Raw genomic sequence first — 15,443 nt, 5'->3', positions numbered from 1 at the left:
TTAAACTTGTCTACTTTTTAATTTCAATATCAGTATCCAGTCTATGTTTATGTAAGCTGTTGAACGATGGAAAGAAGATCACGGATAGACAGTCGTGTGTTTCGCGGAGGTGGCGTCGGACCCGACGCAATTAGCTGGACGCGTCGCTCTGAACAGAGCGACGAGGGAGGACTTAGAAATCGCGAGTAATTAAACAGGGACGACACGTGTTGCGTTGGCATACTTGGCATTTGGTTACGTTCGAATTGGATTCTCGAGTCGAACTAAAATTCTGCACACTGATTTTTACTATTCTAGTTAAACTTGTCTACTTTTTAATTTTAATATCCGTATCGTGTCTATGTTTATGCAATCTGTTGAACGATGGAAAGAAGATCACGGATAGACAGTCGTGTGTTTCGCGGAGGCGGCGTCGGACCCGACGCAATTAGCCGGACGCGTCGCTCTGAACAGAGCGGCGACGCGATCCCCTTCGATGCATCCCCGGCGCGACTTTCACCGACAGGTTTGGCCGCGATCGCGGCACGTAACCGCACGCGGATGCGCCTGGTCTCGCGCGTGCACTCGCACACGCTCGTCTATGCCGCGGTCCCGGGCATCTTTATAGCGCGGTTTATTCGCACCAGGCGTAATATCTCAGCGCGCGGACGGTGCGTATAATCAATGACATCTTTACGAGGGGAGCGATAAGCCGGTGAATTCCGTGAGAGGATGCGCGCCGTGAAACAGACGCGGGAGGGTAAAACGCCGCACGATGCCGCGCGAAACTTTCGACGGGGTGCAAAAGGTTTCGCAGTCGTTCTTTCTCTGAACCACTTCTCTCTTTTGTTCCAATTTAATCTCGCATACGCGTATTAATAAATTAATTCTATGTCTTCTCTCAAAGGATCCATTCGCGTAAGCTTTAAAATCAACTGATACCATTTTCGAGTCTTGGTACAGGTCGAACTCGTTCATCGCCTCTTCCTCCAGCTTCGTTTAATCGCACGCTGCAGCATGTTCCCTTTTTTTTGTTCATGTTCGAAGCGTTTTACTGTCCGTCCTCTTATTACCGTCTGTTCTCTACTCTCGTGGGACCCGAGATCAAGCTGCGATGATGTCACGAGGCGTGTCTCGTATCGCGGAACGTGCCCGGGATTTTTGATATCCCGCTATTTTTCTTCTCCCCCTCCGCACATTTCCAGCGGTTCGTTTTCGTGGGGCCCCGTTTGACATCGACCCACGAACGGCGGTCTTGCCTCACCCGGCGGGGAACGTGAACTGCGTTTCGAGGGAACGGACACGTCCGATCCTTGGCGATATTTTTAGGAATCCCGGATCGGTACCGACGATGAACGAACGCCGCGGTTACCATCCGCGAATAAATTATTTATCAGGAACCAGCTCAGTGAAAGGTAGAAAGCGCGGTCCATCTCTCGTATCTCAGATGGAGGGGGTGGAAATATTCGATTTTGTTACGTAACCTCGCGTAGACGTTGAAAGCCAACGCGTCGATCGATTTTTCTCGCCACTCGGACATTTTCTTGATAGCAACGTGAATTCAATCGTAAAACACACCTGCCTACATGGATTAACAGATCGATCAATTTCTCTGCGTTCTTCTTCGTTCTATCGATGACGTACACGCAAACGACCACTGCCAAGGGTTCCACGACCTGACGATTGAATTCGATCGCGTCCATGGAGACCAGAACTATTGACTGACCACAGATGTCGCGGTAAAAAACGAATTAACGCATCGTCGAAGTGGTACGAGGGTGAGAAGCGAAGGGGGTGGTCGCGTCCCTAATGGAAATCGGGACGAACGGAAACTTGGCGCGGTTGTTACGCTCGAGGATGGCACTCGTTTCCACTGGAATTAGCGCGTCCAAGGAAGCGCGTACTTTGGTTTTATTTCGTCCCTGGTGGTTAACGAGCGTCGAACGACGCCGAATAAGGAGTGGGACGACCGGTGTCATAAACATTCCCAGCGCTCAAATTGAGCCGTCTGAAGTGGTTCCCTGTTCGATCACGATTGACAGTTTCGTAAAAAGGTCCGTCCTCGCTGTAACGATACGCTCGTGAGACGTACGATCATGATTCGCGGAACCAGCGGCTCTAATTTGCTCGTGCGTCCTCGAAACGCTGGACGCGGTCTAAGTTCGGAAGTTCTCGTTCTTTCTTCGTTTGTCCAGGCACAAGGCGAAAGTGAGTCTCGATGCGCCCTTCCAGGTAGACACCAGCGATAATTATCCTGAACGAGACGAGAATATTTCGAACGTATTGCTCCTCGTCTATTTCAGCTGTTTTCTCGTCTCGCATAGATAAAGAAAGATGATGGATAAACGTAATTTACTTTGTACACGTATCGCGCGATTAGAGACTAGTCGAAGGCGTGTTAGTCGCACCGTGACCACAGAGATCTCGCAAGAGTATTGTCTGTTCGTAAGCTTATTTATTTCCCAATACGTGGCGCGCAGCAACTTCTCTCGCTCCGTTTCTAAATCACGCGTTTAATCTTCCCAGACCCGTGTACCAGCGCGCGCGTACCCTCGCATTTCAATTTCGCGTAAATCCTTTCGTTTAATTCCGAGCAACAATAACGGCGCAACAATTTGTACCGCTGCTGGCTCGAATAATTCCCGCGTGTACGCGATGGAGACGAGGGAGGGGGATCCCCGTTGTCAATGGGACGTATAAATTGTCGCGGTGAAATACGCTCGTGTGGCAGGCCTCGTGAAAGGGCCCGATGCAAAAGAAGCGGAGAAGGAAAGGTGGACGCGGCGCACGGGCAGCTCGGTAAATAAGGATAATACCGCGTTCCAAAGGTCCGCGCGCGCCATGCGCCGCCTGTTAATTTGGTCAGCCTCGATTAGCCCCGGATGACTTCGCTAGCGGCCAGCCTGGCTGATTTATCCCGCGACGGAACTTTTTAATGAAGACAGCTACGCCGTTCAGACACGTAACCGCCTCGCGTCACCTTTGCTGCTCGACCTGGTAAAAAGATGCCAGGCTGCTCTGTGTTTTGCATAACACAATCAATAATTACGGTATCCTCGCGGAATTTTCCCCAGGCGAGTACGCGCGACGACCGCGACGCTTGATTAACTGGATAGCCGCGGACTTCCATGTTGCGCGTTTCAGATCGTGATTTGTTGCGGCGTATCGTTTTTAAGCGACTGGTTTTTTGTCCACCATCGCGGTAGCTGCGGATAATATCAAAGTTGCAAGCAGTTTTCTCCTGTTTCATAAGAGCACTCGCGGACAGTGCGGTGTTATTTTCTTTTCGATCGTTTCCCAGCGCGCTATTTATAACAGGTAGACGTTCTATTTTTGTATTTGAGAACAAATTGAAATTGCAATGTATCGCGAGATAATCGTTGTTAACGTCTCGTTGATCGACTATTTCCCATTCGATTCCATTCTTAAACAGTGTCATCGATGTATCAGCCATACGCGAAAGCATCCAGCATTTTTTGAGGATCTTCGCTGCGCCTTCGTCTCACACTCCTCTCAACTGTACAATTTCGCAGAGAGCGTCCTCGTTTAGACGTCCAAGGCTTCATAGACCCAATCGTTCGTCCTCGTGAGATAAGTGTGACTTCTTCGATACCCAGAGGTTCTTCGTCATTATCGTCTCGTTGATCGACTATTTTCCATTCGATTACATTCTTAAACAGTGTCATCGACGTATCAGAAATACATAAAAGCATCCAGAATTTTTCGCAGTTCTTCGCTGCGCATTCATGCGCCACTTCGTCTCACGCGTCTCTCATTTCGAACTGTACAATTTCTCAAGAGCGTCCTCGTTTAAAAGTCCAAGGCTTCAGAGACCAAATCGTTCGTCCTCGTGGACAGACTAATCCGACGACTGGTCAAAAATCGCTCTATAAACACCCTATCTCCGGTAATGTCTACATCGGCTGTTAACCTAATCTCGCGAGGTTGCACGGCCGCAACGCGTACGGGCCAGCCGATCGCAATAAAGAGAAAAACCGTGTATAATATATAATGGGCCTATCTTCGTAATAACTTGTAGTTACTTCGGCCACGGTAGATCTTGCCGATAATTCCAAAGACAGCCATGAGCCGACCGTTCTGCACACGCTCACCTGTGATCCTCTCCGTTAGGAAGGGCACCGCTTCGCAGACTAATGTATTCCTGGGGCTCGACCCCGAAAACTCTGGGTTCTGCTTTTTACTAACCACGCGATATCCGTCGATACGTCATTTCTTCTTCTTTCGTTTCTTCTTTTTTTTTTCAATATCGACGCGATTCGATTGACGCATAGAAATTGTGGAGGACGAGCGAGGAGTTCAAATGTCGAGGCTTGATGTCTCTTCCTGAAGATTGCGGATATGCATAGAATAGAATCGATCGAATTTTCAGTGAAAATAGTCTTTACAGAAGTCCACGATGTCGTAGAGATATTGACAGATCAAAAGGGAAATGAAATTCCGTGAAAATCGTTAGCTCGAACTATTAGAAGATGTTAGACATCGTTTCCTCGCGACGTGCTACGGTTTAATTACTCGTTTAATTGGCGGCTAGCTGTCGGAGAGGATATTCGTACCCTCTTTACTTTCTTACGTCCATCGTAGCACGGACGTGCACACGTACACGCGCGCGGATAGTTCATGCGGAGGGCTGACAAATGAAAGAGCCTCGGTATCAATTTCCTAAGACGACGGCTCATTAAAAGTTATCGATCACTGCTCGCTAACGTATTATTATATTTATTATCCATATTTAATTTCCTTAATTACGTTTAACCGATCTAATAACGCCTTAACGATAATACGGCGTCGGGTCGCTGTCTCTCTTCCGCCGCGAGTAGCTCGACTCTGCTCCTCCTTTGCATAAATTATCGCGGGGACCGCGGCTGGCGTAACTCGGGGCTGACAATGTATTGATCGTCGGCCATTTTTATCGTGAAACATTTGTAAGTAATTAAATTAATTCCGCCGGGAGTCGTTCGGTCGCAGATTGCCTAACGAATGATTGATGAACGTTATATTCTCATTACCAGTCGCTACTGTGGGAACACGTGTATGTACGTATAATACGCAGTATATACGCTGTTACATATGTTTCTTATATATCTCGAGCGTGCAGGCATCATTAAGAACAGTTTACCCGGTCTTTCATTAGTCATCGCGAATTTAATACGTCGTTTGATTTCATCCACGGAACACGGCACGACCGACGTCGTTTCGATCTCCTCTTTTTTTTTTTCTCATTTTATTGCTGGCTGAGACAGAAGGTGGGAGAGGGCGAGACAAATCGTGCGAAATGACTACCGTGGAATGAGTTCTCGTTAAAACGTATTGATTTACTGTTTGCTACTGCATACGCGTCGCTGTGCGTCGAATCAACAATTTTTTTAAGCGAGTGGACGGAAGTTTTTCCATTTTTTTTTGCAGTTTTAGAGACTTCTGTTGCCTAACGTTTACGAGTGTACTTTTGACTCAGCTGTAGATGTAAATTTTAGTTACTAAAAATGCAAAACTTCTCGCACCAGCACCTGCATGTGCGCGTTTTAAGTTCCATCCAGCGAGTGTTACGAATTCAACGGAGTTATTACTTCTGCGTCCCCAGAAATCCCAAATCGATCGCTTCGCTGCTCGAGAGTGTCCCTTAATTGGCTCGAACCGTGGAATTGCGAAGATAGCGACGTTTCTGTGCGCCGTGACGCGCATGTCATTACGATTTCATTGTCGTGTGGCCGAAAGTACAAGCCTAGACCACCAACCCCCCGTCCCCAGTCATGAATAACAAATGCGCGTAACGACGAGTTTCCTGAAAACGAGAACGCCGCCATGGGCGTGTCTCGCGTGACGAGTATCTCCTCTCTTTACTTTCCTCCTCCTTTTTTTATCGATTTCCCGGCCCATTTCGCAAATTCCTTCTATTCCAGACACGATTACGAACATGGAATCGCTGTTAGAAATTAAACATCGCTTATTCGTTGCATCGAGATCCGTGGATACTCTCTGACAATTATCGAAGAGGGATTAATCGATTAATTGATAGCTTTAGCAAAGTATCTTCATTGGGAACGGATTCTGATTGGTTGATACGAGCGATCGATTTGAGATCGATTTGATCGCAGCCAAGACCAATTTTAAAGCAGAAGTTTCAATTTTTCAGTGTCGTTATCAATTCCATCGCTCTTCTCTGATCAAAAACGTCAGCTTGCGTTTTAATTGTTTTTCACCCTTTACAGAATCTCTTGAATTCTTCTCAAATGAGCGTGACATCGATTCCATTCCATCTCTAATTAATCATACCTGAGATTCTACATTTCTACAAAAATACCAAGATTGCTCGAAAACATTTGAACAATTCACCAGCCATCCGAGTTACGCGCAGTGTTACTCTGTTTAATGCACGATATCGAGAGAAACGAGTGCAAAGTGTACTTATCACCGTGCGAGTTATCCTATTTTCCCGCCACGGTCGTCCACGATTTGTTAACCGTGGAACGGTTACCACTTCATCCAGTTGTCAACCGGGTAACGTTATTAGCCGTGTATCGTGTCGCACGACGCGATACCGTTCGCTCGATGCTGCACGGAAAGGCGGGGGCGGATCGTACGCTCGGGTTTTCATTGTCGATGTATGCTCGAGCATTCCCACGTTTCGTCAAGGCATTACCTGGAAACAATCGCGCACGCTCGGTGGTCGAACTCCACAGTTGTAAATCTGATCCTCCGTCCGGCTGTTTTGTAAATCCTGTATTGGTATGGATCCTCGACAGCATAAAATGGCCCGCAGAGACAGGTTGCAGAAAGGAGCGGGTCCTGCGACCTGGAATGATGAGATCAAGGTTTCGATCGTTTCAGTCGCGCTCGTGTTCGTTGGATGGAACGAGAGGGTGGCGCGGTCAGATGATTAATTGGCGATCCTTCTTCGTTCTTTGGAAGCGCAACGAATCGCAGCTTTTGGCACTCGCGTTTGTTAACATCGTATAATTCATGGTAATTTTCTGTTCCACGATATGTGATATTTCAGTCAATTTTTTTGGTTATTGCTTGTTTGTTCTGATTATACTGTATGAATCTATGGGAGAGAGCACTGTTGTTGTTGCTCGTTGCACTCTCCTTTCCTGTTTCCATTTCATTTCGATGCCAGTGATTAATCAGCGACAATAACAGCCGCAATCAACGATCGCGACGAAAAATCGGTACGCGACTTTCTGTCCGATGTCGTTCTCGCGTGTGGCAGGATCATAAATCTTGGCAAACGGATGGAAACGCATAAGTAATTAAGCGCGACAGGCGAACGCCGACGATGATCTTCTAATTACTCGATTTGTAAAAACGTAACGAAGACAAATCGACGACTCGATTCCTGTGAAATTACTTTTCCCTCTAAATAACCGCGTTCATTATCCTGCCATCTGTATTCACTGTTTCATTGTGTATTCCCACGAGCGCACCGCTGGAATAACAATACACTCGCCATCATCCTTCTGACCATTCAACACAGTACACGCACATTTTATTCGAAATATATAATTACGCAATAGCACGCGTCTAATCGTTTCGCAGAACGCGTCGTACACTTGAAAACACCTGGTCGGATCGTTATTGGAGCAAAACTATCGCTCTCTCGATACGTGAACGACGCAAAGGTGACAGTCGTAAACATCCGAGTCAGTGTTTCGACATTTCGCGTCGAGCGCGGACGTGTCGCGTGGTTCGTCCGCGATTCCGTCGCAATTCTACAATTGCGTTCCATCACATATTACGCACGCGGAGAAATGATTTGCTCGCGTGCGCCACGCCGATGTTCGCCGCACGTCGAACGACGGTGGACGACGGAGGACGATCGAGGACGATCGAGGAGGATCGAGGGAGCCGGATAGGATCGGTGGTGCAGACAGTGGGCAGCTCTCGGGTCACTCGGATCTCGTGGGAACTGGTCGTGATTAGTCGACGTCAATAGCAACGCTAGTTATGCTAATTGCGCGAAAGCACTTGGGCCTCTGCTACCAGCGTCGAGCGGGTACGAGCAGATAAGCTAGGTACGAAGCTGGTATATATACCTTTGGCTATCGATTTATCGGGCTCGCTCCCTCGGAGGGATTTCTGATCGACCGTTCACGATCATTCAAGCCTGATAGCTCGAACCATGTTGCGCTCGAATTTTATCCGAGTTGTTGCAAAGCTGTTCAAAGGGAGAGAGAGAGAGAGAGAGACTCTTCCTTTTTCTCGTCTCACTCGATCCTCGCGCGGTATCATTTTTAAATCGATGGAAAATACATACCGGTTTATAGAATTTCGGACGAAATTACAAGGGTGTAATTACAGACGGAAGTAACCGAATGGTTGTAATCACGCTTCTTAACGTCGGATAGTTACTGTATAATACGCTAAAACGCGACGAGATATTCTAACAAGATACGCGGGGCCCCGTAATTCATGGGCTGGCGCATAAGAATTTCTGATTACACGGTGGGGTAATCGTAAATTCACCGAATCAACGTCCGGGCAACCGGTGTTTTATTATATCGCGGCGAGGGGTGGCTCATTTTGCGAAATTGATTGCGCCGTACGTGCATTAACGAGCACGTTTGTTTCTGTTTCAGGCGGCGGGACCGCCGGTGCAGCTGGAGCCAGTGGACCTGTCCGTGAAAACTCCTGTGGTGTTGCAGGTGCCGCGGTATAATCCAGCGGCTATAATTACCGCCGCTGCTAGAAGAATCCCTTCACCATCGACGACGCCCACGCCACCGCCGCTCTCCGTCTCTACTGGTGAGCGAACGAATTTTAATCGTCCCCTCTGCACGCGTATTTCGCATATCGCACCAAATACGCGAAACGTCCATTCTTAATATGCGTCGTGTGTTCCTCGTATTCTACTTACTTTTTTCGAATTATACATAGATAAATAGATTTTATATGGTAATTTTCAGAACGATTGTTCGCGATAAGAGCGTATTTGTCTCGATTGAGAGGAACGGACGACTCGTGCGTCGAGTCTGATGTTTACTTAAACGTAGACGAGACGCTTCTTGCGTCTCGAGTGCGAAACCAGAAGTTACACGCGATACAAGTTTCTCGATAGTGTATTCGAGGTGTAAAGCGATCTAAGAATACGCTATAATTCGCGTGAAATTTAATAAGCGAAACCACGTTCTTCACACTATTAAGAAGTGGTACACGTATATCTGATCGACGTATCAGCTGTATAACCAGCAGTTCGAAAGTATCATTATACTATCGCGTTAACGCAGGCTTCTATTAACCGGAAGTTCGACCGCGATCACGCGTTACACCCTCGTTCAACTCGACGATGCTCGAATAAAACGTGCAAACCCTCGTAAACGAAGGGTACACGCAAAAAAGCACGCCTGATTCAATATTTGCTGAATCGTCGTACACGCTCGATACGCGGCTATCTGCGATGCAACACGCAACACAGTTCTCAAATGGCGAGTTTGCAAGCGCAGTTAACGTCTAGCCGCAATGGTGACGTTGCATTCGAGCGGCGCGTTTAAGATTCCAGCGTTCATAACACCCGTAGAATCGCGCGTTACGAACGGAAGGCGAAGGAAGGCACCTCTGCGCGTGCGCACAGGTGCACCTTCCCTCGTTTATGGACAAAACCGCGGAGATCAGCCGCGATTGCGTTTACTTTATGGGTTAATTACGCTCGATTTTTCGTCCGAGCCGCGCACGGACGAGCCCATTCTATGGAAAACCGATTCGCGTCGCAACGCGCGTTTTACGAACGAGCCAAGGCTGTGGGCGTCCGATAGGCCTGCGTCCTTGCGCACGCTACCGATTAAGCGAGCCAGCTCGATTTGTATAACGATAAATGGCTCCAAACCGTTCCGCGGACCTTGCGCGCGCCTAGACCGTACGCTTTATGCTAATTTTATTTAAACTATTTGCTGTGACGAGCATTGGATCGTGTAAAACTGGGCTTTGCTGGCTTGCACAACGAATAACACATCCCAAAGTAACTTATTTCCACGCAGAGATCGATTGTTCAATGTTCCATCGAATTCTTGCTCGATTCGCACCAAAATTCGTTCAGTTTCGTTTTTACTTGCAATTTGCTCGCTCGAGACACACGTTACGTTGTCCAGGAACGGCTGTGGCGTCTTCAATAAATCACGTCCGAAATTGAGAAATCAATTCGCACGTTTCACAAGATTAAACCGACCCGGCTAAGTGCCTCCGAACTCCGTACACTTAACGCGGTGAATTACCTCGTTCTGATATCTTGCGCGGAGCTGAAACGGTCCGATGCAAAAAGCGGTTGGTTCCTGAAACGATCCTAAGAGCAGCTTAATGGCCGCCGGAGAACTAGCTGTTTCATAGGCGGCGGTAAAAAGTTGTTACGTCTCCCGCGTAAAGTGGCGTGCAACGCCGCCGCGGTTTGAACAGTGCGCGCTGCCCGCGAAACGGCTCGAACACGCGCCACGCCCCTTTTTTATCGTCCCATTCGGCGCTGGAGAGAGAAAGAGAGAAATAGAGAGAGAAAAGGGGAAGAAGGTGGGAAAAAGGAGATAAAAAGAGAAGGAAATTAACCGAGAGAGCGTAGGAGGGACAGAAGAGAACGACGCGCGCGCCGCGCGACGGTGCGCGCTCCTGGCTAGCATTTGGACCCAGGCATTCACTTCCATTTCTGGATTAATGACGACGCACACCTGCGCAAAGTCGAGTCCGAACGCGATTGGGGTCGCAACCCGTAGTCCTTGCCCCGGGGCATCGTTGTCCTATAGTCGACGGTCTCGTCGCTTCGCTCGAGACTCCGCTGCCGAGTATACTTTTCCCGCGAGAGGCGCCGCTCGCTGGACACCGATTGCCAATTTGTCCAGCGATCCGGCACGGGACTCTGCGTGGAAAATGGCCATTTAAATTCGGCGCGGCTCGCCAGCACGTGGGGTGGGACGATGCTCGCGAAATTCTTAGCTCAGCTCGTGCGCGACTTGGTTCGATTGTGACGTTTTGTCAGGATTTTAAGATAGAAGTGGGATTAGTTGAGTTGCTTAGAGTATTTTGCTGGGAGTTCTCATAACCACATCAGTCGATGATCGTTTCAAGCACGTGGGGTGGGACGATGCTCGCGAAATTCTTAGCTTAGCTCGTGCGCGACTTGGTTCGATTGTGACGTTTTGTCAGGATCTTAAGGTAGAGGTGGGATTAGTTGAGGTACTTAGTCGTATATTTTGCTGGGAGTTCTCATAACCACATCAGTCGATGATCGTTTCAAGCACGTGGGGTGGGACGATGCTCGCGAAATTCTTAGCTTAGCTCGTGCGCGACTTGGTTCGATTGTGACGTTTTGTCAGGATCTTAAGGTAGAGGTGGGATTAGTTGAGGTACTTAGTCGTATATTTTGCTGGGAGTTCTCATAACCACATCAGTCGATGATCGTTTCAAGCACGTGGGGTGGGACGATGCTCGCGAAATTCTTAGCTTAGCTCGTGCGCGACTTGGTTCGATGGTGACGTTTTCTCAGGATTTTAAGATAAAGGTGAGGTTAGTTGAGTTACTTAGAGCATTTTGCTGGAAGTTCTCATAAGCACATCAGTCGATGATCGTTCCATGCGTTCTGTTTCTACGATTAACCGATCATTCTCTACGATTATTTATCGCCACTCATAAATTACGTCCAGTATTACCATCGCGTTAAAATGTCTTCGATTCCCAAGCGATACGAAAATCGTGATTCAACGCTCCCGTCCGGTTCGTTAGCGCGCTACCCCTGCGCATTCCGCTTCTAAAACGAATTGATTATCCGTCGCGATCGTTCCCTCACCCTTATAAATTACATCGAACATTATCATCGCGCAAGAATTTCTCCCATTCCCGAGCAACCCGTGGAATGCGATCCCACGAGATTCATCTGCGAATCTGAGAGGCCCTCTCTCCCGTAACCGGATGGAATCGTCGGAGTCCTTAAGAGAGGCAACCCCCTTAGTTCCTCGACGGTGTTCGCTGGGCTCGCAGCTGGCAGCGATATAATACAGGCAGATATTGAACGTCGACTTTGAACGTTCAGCCTCCCCTTTACAGGCCTAAGTCGAGGCCGTGTATAACGGCTCGCGTCCGTTTCCTCGCGCGTCCATAAATCGCCGGTTGGTGGCTATCGGAAAATTCCGATCGTGCGTGGATACCATATACGCGCGCAGAACCCAGCCGACCTGTTGCGGTCTAACCGCGGCTCGATTTCTGTGTTAGGGATGCCCTGTGACGCAAACAGAAATTTAACAGTCGCTGAAACGATCGACTCGAGGATGCCCTGTGACGCAAACAGAAATTTAGCACTCGCTGAAACGATCGAATCGATGAGTACCTCGCGTTCGCCAGTCGCCTGTTCGTGATAATTGACATAGGGTAACGAGAGTATTCACATTTGTCATTACGCGTACAACATGAAAAGTGCTCTATCGAAAGTGTCTCTTTCCTCTCTGATTCTTACAATTTATCGACGAAGAAGCATGGTAAAAGTGTAGGCGCGAGCCACGGCCCATATTTTAATTTCGAGCGTCGCGGAATGCAAACGAGACGCGATCGACCTTGCGAAAATTTCTAATTTCACTGGATGGTATCTATATGCGGGGAGTATTGCGATCGACGACGATGGCGGTGGACACTTTCGCACGGGTCGGCCCTTTTACCGAATCGCTGCACGCCCCGCGAACGCTCGCGTACGTACGCGAACCGCAGCGTGACGTCGCCGCTGGATCCGTGGGAGACGTGCACCCCGCCGACGCGTGACAAGTTTCCTTTATGACGCGCCGGCGGAACGTTTCGGAAAAGGGAGGCCAAAGGGGCCTCGGGTACGCTCGGGCCACCGCTAATGCGCTCGTCAACTTTTACGAGATCGTGCCGGGGCTTAACACGCTAGAAAGCGGACGGTTAATGGCTCTACGATCGACCAGACGCGGAAAGAAACATCGTCCGTGCTCGCTTTCGAAATCCATCGTCCTTGGTTCTGCTCACGTTTTTTCTTCTCCGCGCTCTAATCTACTGGCGGTTATAACATTCGACGATTTCGTCTCGCAAATTTCGACTATCTCATTGCGTACGATATTATCTTCTTCACACGTTGACGCACATTTTTGACTTTACGATCGCTCTCAGAAACACGTCTCTTTTTTCGATTGTTTATGACTGTCCAATGAAATCGAGTGTAAGTTGTACGTTTGAAAGTGAAAATCATCACATTTTGCCACAGTTTTTCCCACAAGAAACTTTCGACGGCTATAACCGTCATTTGCTCGGCATGTCATTTTCTCTGTTCGCGAAACAAATGACGGCTATAACCGTCGCGACGACTATACGGCATTTGCTTTACTAATTCGTTGTATGTACTTAATTCATGAAAGAATACAGGATAAATGGTTCATCTTTACAGAAACACACCTGTCGACTGCGTGAGCTGAAATGGACTAAACATCGACTGTTATAGCAGTCATTTGTCCCTAGATACTCAAATATTTCGAAGCGAAAAAAAAACAATTACTATGCTGTCTGCTGTCTAGCATGCTATCACTTTTTTCCTAGATCTGTTACTCAATAATTTAACAAGTATACGTGTTAATACACTTCGTACTAACGCTGTTCTTTTTTTATTGATTAAGATATGCACGACGGCTATAGCCGTAATTTAGTCAAACTGTTAAATAGCATCGCTGGCAACAGTTTTAGTAACGTTACCACCCGTCTGAATCCCATCTGATCGAGAAAAAACTGATTTCGAGCGATCCGCTTATCCCTGGCTATCATGCATAGTTATTCGAGCGTGAACTTCGCGGCGCAGACACGCGTTCAATTAAACCCCAATAGGGAATCTTCATCCAGAATCTCGCGATTCTTTCTCAGCGGCAATTAACATTATTAGAGTAATTGCGAGGCGTAGCCGTGCAAAACAGACGCCTTTGTTGTCTACATCCACCACCGTCTGCTCATTTACAATTGAAGGGAGAGCGATGCGCGCACTGCGACCAGGAGCAGAGCATTCTTCTCGCACCCGTGTCTTCCGTTCTCCAAACCGCGAGGATCGATATCTCCCGGAACTTTCCCGGAGAAAGTCACGGACGATTCGCGACGGTCGAGCTTTTCGTGTAATTTATAACCACTGGCAAGATTGTTCGTCTCCGCTCTCGTACCTTTTTTTCCCCCCTCCCATCGAGTTTTAACGGGGCAAAGATGACGGATAGCGTCTCGTCTCGTCTCGTTGGGAGTCGGCTCTCGCCGACGCTCCCAGAGTTTGATTGTCTTTGATTAATTACTCATGCTGTTTCTCGACCGGCGGAAGCCGACGGGTAGCAATCTAGATAATGCGTAACCGTATTAACGGTTCGGCGTAATCTTCTTGTCTTTAAGGAGAAAACGCCTGGAACCAGCGACGCCAGCCATCCTTCGGGTTAGGTTCAAGCGGAATGATTACAGAGGTTCTTGCTACGTGACTCGTTACTCTTCCTCCTCCTCGAGGAGGTCTCTCGTTCTAAATGCGTTCGAGTTTGATCGGAATCTCGCATCCTCGGTATTTTTCGATTACCATTAAGTCTGTACGGAATTAATTTTCAATTCGAAACCAAAGGGGTGAGTGCGAGAGACGCGGTTAACACGCGTGTCGTTAATGCGTATAATTAACGCAGTGATTTTTTGTAAATATCGTGAGACTGGTTGATATATACGCGTGTGCTGACGTTGGTGAACCACCAAATAAAATCTGTACGGATTTAATTTTCAATTCGAAACCAAGGGGGTGCGAGAGACGCGTTAACACGCGTGTCGTTAATGCGTATAATTAACGCAGTGGTTTTGTAAATATCGTGAGACTGGTTAATATATACGCGTGTGCTGACGTTGGTGAACCACCAAATAAAATCTGTACGGATTTAATTTTCAATTCGAAACCAAGGGGGTGCGAAAGACGCGTTAACACGCGTGTCGTTAATGCGTATAATTAACGCAGTGGTTTTGTAAATATCGTGAGACTGGTTAATCTATACGCGTGTGTTAACAGTGGCGAACCACCGACGCGTTTCTTGACAAGCTTCTTGACAAGAACCGGAGCCGATAGCGGAACCGCGACAGCGTTCCGATCGAGAAGTTAAACAAAAAGAAGAAGCACGCGCTGGCGGCGGCGTGACACCGTGTGTTGCTCCAGCAAATAGCAGCTTGTTATCATAGCTCTTTCTTATCGCGAGCGGCACGGCCGCCGGTGGCATGTACCCGGCGATCGAGATAAATCCGAGGCGAATGGTAAAACGATAATCGGTGACTGGGTATAACCGATTGGATGATAAAACCATGTTGCGGCGTGCTGTTCGGATTTGTAGACGTCACGGATAATCAACTGCTCTGAATGCGTGTAATTTGTCATCGCCTGGACGGTGGTAACCGAATTAAATAGATGAATGGCGGCTGGGCTTTAAACCAGTATTTCTATTCTTGCCTCTCCTTTTTCTTCTTCTTCTTTCCTCTTTTTT

The 15,443-nt window shown here is 48.0% G+C and overlaps 1 protein-coding gene across 3 annotated transcripts in view; it reads left to right on the top strand.

Moving 5' to 3' along the window:
• Positions 1-15,443, top strand: part of LOC143425085 (uncharacterized) — a 286,080-nt gene that overhangs the window by 109,529 nt on the left and 161,108 nt on the right. For all 3 annotated transcript variants that reach the window (XM_076897576.1, XM_076897577.1, XM_076897578.1), the window contains one exon: positions 8,574-8,739. In XM_076897576.1, coding sequence (XP_076753691.1) covers positions 8,574-8,739 — 166 coding nt within the window. The remainder of the gene's footprint in view (positions 1-8,573; positions 8,740-15,443) is intronic.

This window comes from Xylocopa sonorina, chromosome 7 (genome assembly GCF_050948175.1).
Source record: "Xylocopa sonorina isolate GNS202 chromosome 7, iyXylSono1_principal, whole genome shotgun sequence".
NCBI classification, from domain to species: Eukaryota; Metazoa; Arthropoda; class Insecta; order Hymenoptera; family Apidae; genus Xylocopa; species Xylocopa sonorina.
The sequence above is the reverse complement of the archived record's forward strand: the minus strand, read 5'-3'. Positions and strand labels throughout refer to the sequence as shown.